At 34.2% G+C, this 7,943-nt stretch overlaps 2 protein-coding genes across 2 annotated transcripts; both read left to right on the plus strand.

Moving 5' to 3' along the window:
- The first annotated feature begins 226 nt into the window (after positions 1–226).
- Positions 227–1,954, plus strand: LOC134238114 (uncharacterized). The gene has a single exon (XM_062720237.1). It carries the CDS (start codon positions 227–229, stop codon positions 1,952–1,954), a length of 1,728 nt encoding a protein of 575 aa, XP_062576221.1.
- Positions 1,955–3,474: 1,520 nt separating this feature from the next.
- LOC134238109 (uncharacterized) lies at positions 3,475–4,959 on the plus strand. Its single transcript, XM_062720232.1, has one exon. The coding sequence runs from the start codon at positions 3,475–3,477 to the stop codon at positions 4,957–4,959; it is 1,485 nt and encodes a 494-aa protein (XP_062576216.1).
- Positions 4,960–7,943: the final 2,984 nt, after the last annotated feature.

Consider the following 7,943-nt stretch of genomic DNA (forward strand, 5'->3'; position numbering starts at 1 on the left):
GGTTACATCTGGTTTAAAACATGTACCGAATTCAACTGAAGTTCAGTTGTTACATGATACTCAGGTGACCTAACTTTATATGCAGTCCTTAAAATGACACAAGTAAAGAAGTTACGCTTGATTTAGCTAAGTACCATACTATCTTTCAAAAATTCTTAATTTGTAATGTATACCTAATAAAATATTTATCTGCATTATTTTATACCATTTATTATACAGAGTCAGAATGGCGGTACCAAGTACTCCTCAGCATTATATTGAGTGTGAAATGTGTGACGAAAACTGTCTATACCATTGCAATTCGTGTTATGTGAGACTGTGCGAAAAGTGTCGTGACAACCACAAAATAAATCCGTACACCAAAGCCCATGATATTAGTAGATACAACCCTAGAATCTTGGCGATCCCTTTGAAGAAATGTCCACGTCATCGAACTAAGGATTTAGATATGCATTGCAAAGAATGCCAGATCCCACTATGTTCAAACTGCGCTATAGCCCCAGATCATCACGGGCATACGTTTGAAGATCTTGAAGAAATATATTCTAAACATTTTGAAGCATTCAAAATTGATTTGTGTAAAATCTACGAATATTTCCTGCCAGCATCCAATGACGTTCTGGATGACATTCAGGATGACGTCACTAAAGTAAAAAAGATGATAGGCGAGACAAGAAGAAAACTAAAATTAGAAACCGAGGCTGTGAAACGTGAGATTGAAACAGCATTCTCCGAGAAAATGGCCCAGTTAGAGAAGATAGAGAGGGAAACTCTTAAAGACCTGTACACACAAACTAAGACAATGACTGATTACATTTCTTATCTCAACGGACTTGCCAAGAAGTATCAATTCAAACTTGTAAATAAAGACCCGGAATATCTTGTGCGAAACGAGGCAGAAGGGATAAACTCTATCCCAAAGACGTCAAAGCCTGCCTATCCAACAGTGATCGCGGGGAACTTAAACAAAGCAGAGGTTCTAAAAGCTTTGAGTAAAATTTTCCCCAATGTCTCAACAGAGGAAAGAAATGTTCGGAAATTGTTTAGTCTAAAGTCTCTACCCCATCTTCAGTTTATTAAACAAAACCAAAAAGATATGGTAAACTCGAGGCCTTGTAAACGGTGGAAAATGTCTAACTTTGTCACTGAGGCAGAGGGAATCACTGTGCAAGGTCTGAAAAGTATTCTTCACGTCTCAAAAGATCAGGCAGACAGATTGTGGGTCAGCGAGTTTGGCGGGAATCTTGTGCAAACTGATAAACGGGGAAATCGACTGAGGAGCATGAAAATTAGTGGAACAGGAAGAGCTTGCCATACAATGACATTAATGCACGGGAATCTCCTATTTATAGGAAAGGAAAACAATGTCATCTATAAAATATCAGATGACAAGATTATAAAATTCGTCAAGACAGAGGACTGGACTGCGCTCAGCATTTACTCCTCATACAGAAATGAAGACATACTAATGGGAATGATTAAAGATGATACTGAAACAAACGATGCTAAAGTGACAAGGTACAGCAAAACAGGAAAGAAAATTCAGGATATAAAGAATAGGAATAGATGCTGGACAGGAATGCTTTATAAATTTCCAGATTACCTAACAGAGAATATTAATGGAGATATCTGTGTATCGGACAGGAGAAAGGAGGCAGTGGTGGTTGTAAATAAAGCAGGAAAATATCGATTCTCCTACACAGGTCAGCAACCAAATTCAGAGTTCTCTCCGTGTGGAATATGTACTAGCACCCTCGGCCACATTCTGATTTGTGATCCGAAGAGTTATTCAATCCACCTGTTGGACAAGGACGGTTTGTTCCTTTCTCTGTTGAACATAGGTCAATCCGGTTTGGTCAGACCCTGTGGACTGTGTGTAGATCTGGAGAATCAGCTATATGTTGGATATTATGAAAGCAATGCCCTTACAAGATACACACTGTACAAATATTAGTATCTGCATTATACATTAATAAAATCATTGTTACACAAAAGACATTATTATCATAAATGTCGGTAATAACTATCAGATAATTATTTTACACTTGCATTTTTTTTTTACAAAATATCTTTAGAGGTTAGATGAAAAGTTGGAACATGTGTTTCTGATCTGATAATTTTTTGATGACGTTCGTGATTTATTGGAGAATGATGTCCGCAGCATTACTTTGATCTCAGCAATAATGGTAATAATTATATCACATTACGGTTAAATATATGAGGAAAATCTTTCCTTACACTTTACACAGATATTCAATATCTTAACTTATTACATGTAAAGTAGATGCAAGTTACATATTTACCTAGAGAGAAATTGAGAATGATTGTCCGAGCGCAGTGGAAAGCCTAGAGCAGATTCCGAGGGTTTTTGTCTGTATCCATGGACTGAATAAACCCAAACACTAAATCATTCCCCATAGACTATAGTTCTGTAAAACAGTAAGCTTGGCTTCAAATTTAGCATAACTGGCAAAACAATGGTAAAACTGTTAACATGCAATATTATGCATACAAATTAATTTTTGTACATTAAAACTATCATTATAGTTGTGTTTGACTGTTTGCATTTTATACGTTCATTGAGACTATAAAAGGTTTTTACATCTCATGTATAGAATTTCATTAAATGTTAACTTCAGTTACATGTATTGTTTAATAAACAAGTAAAATTGTCAATGAAATACATATTTCATGTATAACTGACCTTTAAGTTTTTTTTCCAGTAGTGCTGTGTAGATCTTGTACACCGTACATCTGTCCGTCTGTGATAAGGACTGGACCGGTACTTCTTAAAACACCCCCTTACATATCGTCTCTGTACACTCCTCTGGTAGCTTAGATCCACTCCCTGTTATCCGTACAAAATCATCATGCCATAATTAAATGTCCTTTTATACCATCTAACTTGCACATAAATGTTAAATTACAAATTCTCATATCTGAAACATTTCTTAATTTAATCATTTACACAGAGAAATGTTTTTAACTTACTAGCATGTACATCTATAAATGAAAATCACAGTTGTAATTAACTTCAGTAAGCAGCTCTAATAAATATAATGTTCTCTATATGCTTCACATATACATGTACATCTACCTTGCATGAATTAGGAATAAAAGACAATAAAAAAAAGTTTCTGTGTCTCACCAATCATATAACATAAAACTTTTAAAAAAGATAAATGGTGACCACTAGGACTTGGCAGGAATGGCCTTCATGATTTCTTTTTATTATTTATAAAAGAAGAAATCATACATGAAATTCTCAATCTTTATCAAAACCTATAAGCTTCTAGTTTCAATGCATATATTTTGTTAATCTTTCAGTATTCACCTGTGTGTTTACATTTCATTGCTGAACATCTTGGTGTCGTATTGAATAAATTTAAAGTCCAAGTACACAAGTCCTTAGTTATCTACCGGTAATATGCAGAGTAAAAACTAGGTCATTAAGGTAGGCAACACCAAACAAACATGGCTGTCAGTGTCTCCAAAAAATATCCACTGGGCTCTCCTCAAGAGCACATTGTAATGTGTGAATCTCATGATTTACCTATTGATGTTATATGTGAGGAATGTGAGGAATTTATTTGTGGTGATTGTGCAAAAACGAATCATAGAGATCATAACTGGAAAACTCTATCCACGGCAGCTACCCAAAGGAGAAGAAATCTGCTTAAATTTCTAAGAACGATCAAGGAAGAGGATCTTTCTGGGATTGAAGAGAAGAATGAGAAGGTGACAAAACAGATCGCAGAAAATATAGCACTTTGTGACTACGAGATAAAAAAACTACAGAAGCATGTTGATGAGATAATGGCAAGGTTGACAGAAATCAAAAAGTTCCATAAGAAAACATTGAGAGACAATCTAGTTAAAAAAAATGAGCAACTGAACCATGTGAAATCTGAGTTAGAAAAGAAGAAGAGAGGAATAGTTGACACAGTAGAATTCATGGAGGATAACAACAGCACCATGTCAGATTACAGCTTGATCGACAACCACAGAGAACTGACAAAAATGTTGTCTGAATTGGATGTTGATGTGAGGAACTGTGAACATTCAATGAGGTTCAATAAAGGTGAAATCAAAGATGATTTACTTGAGCTGACGTTAGGAAAAACTATGGATTTAGATGAAATTGGCTTAACTCAAATAAACTCATTTCAGACTGGAGATAAAATAATTTTCTTGCTGGAGGCATTCAGTGAAGAAAAATGTTACATATCAGAAATTGAATCAGAATATACAGGAAAAATTAACAAAGAAGGAGCAAAAGAACAGAAATTTAGTATCAGTCCTAATGACATGTGTGTGACTGATAACAGTGATGTTTATTTTACTGATTGTGTAAAGAAATCCATCAACTGTCTGTCACCATCAGGATCTGTCTCTACAGTCATCTGTACAGTTCAACTGGTATCTATAGGAATCTGTCAGTCAGTGGACGGTGGACTGCTGGTCACTTTGATGGATGGGGAATCAGGTCTTCACAAATTAGACTCACGCAGCAGACGTCTGGTGAGACACATCACAATGACAGGTGATGTCATCCATGAGTATGAGTACAAGGAGGACGGTCACACCAGACTGTTTAAATGGCCACAGAGAATCACACAGAACAGTAACAGTGATATCTGTGTTGCAAACATTACAGGTGACACTACAGGTGAACTAGTGATTCTGTCTCCCTCTGGTCGTATGAAGTCTGTCTACCGTGGACAGAACCTGACAAAGAACTTTAATCCAACTGATGTAGTGTGTGACTTCCTGTATAACATCCTTGTTACTGACTATTACAACAGACAGATCCACCTGCTGAGTCCTGACGGGGAGTTCCTGAAATTCTTACTGACAGACAATGAAGTGAACAGTCCATTCTCAGTGTCTTTATACAAGTCTATACTGTGGGTGGGATACGGGGAAGGTCTTGTCTCAGTGTTTCAATACAGAGTGTAAAATATAATATACATGGATTGTGATTCTCATTCATATGATATAAATGTACACAGTTGTTTGATTAAATAATTAGTTTAAGGTTTGAATAATTATGGATATATTTTTTTTTATGTCATATTGATATTCTGTTCAAATTTTAAGTGTTTACTTCAAATTCATTTTATAGTTTAAATTCACAAACTTGTATTTTAAATTATTTTGTTTTACACCCTGTAGAATTGCTTTTTATAAATTACATGTAATTATCTTCTTTGAATATGAACGCTTTAAAAATTTAAGTTAAGAACATTACTAATGTGCACTGCCAAACATTATTTCATATACTGGGAACATGCCATAACAAAATTTAGCTTATATGACATCAAATATTTTTAAACAAGAAATTTCTCATTGACTAAGAGTTCTTTTGATATCTGCACAAATACTAGTTGTTTCTGGGTAATTGATTAGATATTTTTATGGTTCTTGGCTCCAAAAATAAATGTTTCTGTCTTGACAATAAAGGCATTCTATTATGTGTAAACATAAATCAATTTCATGAATTGCTTTTGTTGAACCCTTCCTTGAAAGATTTTTGTATCAAATGATGCCAACTCTGATGATAGTACATACATCCAAGCTCCTCCACCCTCTTGGAGGTGAGCTAAAAACCTTGTTTCTGAAATAAATAATGTGTTGTCTGTTATACATTTATACTTACTTTGTTCCTGAAATGAATAATATGTTATTCGCTGTTATACTTACCAATGTCAGTAGTCCTCTCAATGCCTGGGGCTGTATGGAGTGATGATCCTGAAGTCTCTCACACAAATACGTCACCAACGACGTAACTGAAAATAACAAATTAAGAAAATTCTGAGCATTGTGATGTAACTTTTGAAAATACGTATCATGATCTTTGTTTCTTTTAATCAGTTTTACAGGATTAATATCATGGATAACTTTACAACCGATGTGAAGTCTATTTATACTAATACTAATATTCTGTATCATTCAGATGTTTTGAATAAAAACATATTCCAAAAAACGTGTAAAATTTAAAAGTTTTTTAACAATAATTCATAATACACAATAAAAAGACAAAAAAATTGGTCACCTTCCATTGGGGACAGCAGTGTGTTTGGGATGACGGCGATAACATCACACAAGAGTCTGATGACATGCCTCCTTATCTGGTGATCCTCATTGCTCAAGTAATCCCTAGGAAAGAAACAGATTTGTTAACTATAATACTGTAAAAGCACAAATTTTTATGGGGATAAAATTTTGTTAGTTTGTTATCCAAAATGGTTTCATGGACATTATGTTTCATTGTTTCTAAATTAATCCTATTCAATATAAAGTAATATGACAATGAATTTCATGTGGGATTTAATTTGGCTGATTATTGTTTACAACAAAATAAACAAATTTTAATCTCCAACGAAGTTTTTTGCTTTTATAGTAGATACAAAAAATGACCAAATAGAATTATACAGGTACAAGTATGTATCAATTTTATTTTAGGGAACTTTAAAGCTAAAATTAAGGAGAAGTATAATATATAAAATCTACCATTAAATATCAGAAAGTACCCACCCTATATTTCAATAACTTCCAGCAGGGAGATGGACTTTTATTGCAAGCCTTCTAATTACATAAAAATGTTAATTAGCACTTTCTAAATTCTTCCTAAAGAAGAGCTCAACAAGAAAAATGATATAAACATGTACTGTACATGTAATTCTGAATTTAACTGCATACGTACAAGTTCCTCTGCCAAATGTGACATTGTCTCTTAATTTTTGAGGAGAGGATCCAGAAGCATGCAAAATTGTCAAATTAATACCCATAATTCCCTGGATGTATGAGAGAAAAAAGAACAAGATGTGTTTGTGAAACACTATGCGCCCGGCGGCAACAAAGTTGGAAAAAACTATTTTAGCATATAGGTCATAGTCAAGGTCACAAGGTCATTGATCTTGGTGTCATTTGAAAGAACTTTATTAGTTGAGTATGCATACCAAATATGAAGTCTGTATCTTTCATTGTTCAAAAGTTATGGTGAATGTTCAAAAAATCTATTTTCAGCATATAGGAGACAGTCAAGGTCACAAGGTCATTGATCTTGAGGTCATTTGAAAGAGCTTAATTAGTGGAGTATGCATACCAAATATGAAGTCTCTATCTTTTATGGTTCAAAAGTTATAGTGAAGGTTAAAGTTTGCAGAAAAGAAAACAATTTTTAGCATATAGGTCACAGTCAAGGTCACAAGGTCATTGACCTTGGTGTCATTTAAAAGAGCTTCATTAGTGGAGTATGCATACCAAATATGAAGTCTCAACCATTCATGGTTCAAAAGTTATAGAGAAGGTTAAAGTTTGCAGACAAACAGACAAACAGACAAACAGACAGACAGACAGACAGACAGGACAAAAACAATATACGCCTCGGATCTTCCGATCCGGGCGCATAAAAAAAAATCAGTTCCACAGAACAATTCAAATTGATAAATATTAACAAATTTGTACATGCCATTGTCATCAAATTGTTAGTTCAGTTAAACACGTTTTTTATTTGTTAGTGACGAAATAGTTGCACCTCAAACATGGAAAATATGGTATTCTAGAAAAAGTTTCAAAAATAATCTTTTGGTTTTTTAAACGAAAATCCTTCAAGTCAACTTTAATTTTTTTATTTGGAATGCATAAAAAACTTTCTAATCAGGAGGTCCAGGGTCCACATCGCTCACCTGAGCAATCGATTTGGAAAAAGCACAAATCAGATCAGAACTTAAACGTTTACTGAAGAAGGGGGGGGGGGCTTGAATTTTTAATCTACTCGAGAATGCCTTTATATTCATACAGCATATGACTTTGCTGTCCTTAATAAAAAGATTTTTCAAAACATTTTCTTCTCATATATAACTTCATACTAATTTGAATTTGATTTCCCTTGTTTCCCTCCCTACCGCAAAGGGTCATGATTTGAATAAATTTAAATC

The sequence above is a fragment of the Saccostrea cucullata genome, unplaced genomic scaffold, assembly GCF_032062105.1.
Source record: "Saccostrea cucullata isolate Sc308-1 unplaced genomic scaffold, CSIRO_AGI_Scuc_v1 ctg3247, whole genome shotgun sequence".
NCBI classification, from domain to species: Eukaryota; Metazoa; Mollusca; class Bivalvia; order Ostreida; family Ostreidae; genus Saccostrea; species Saccostrea cuccullata.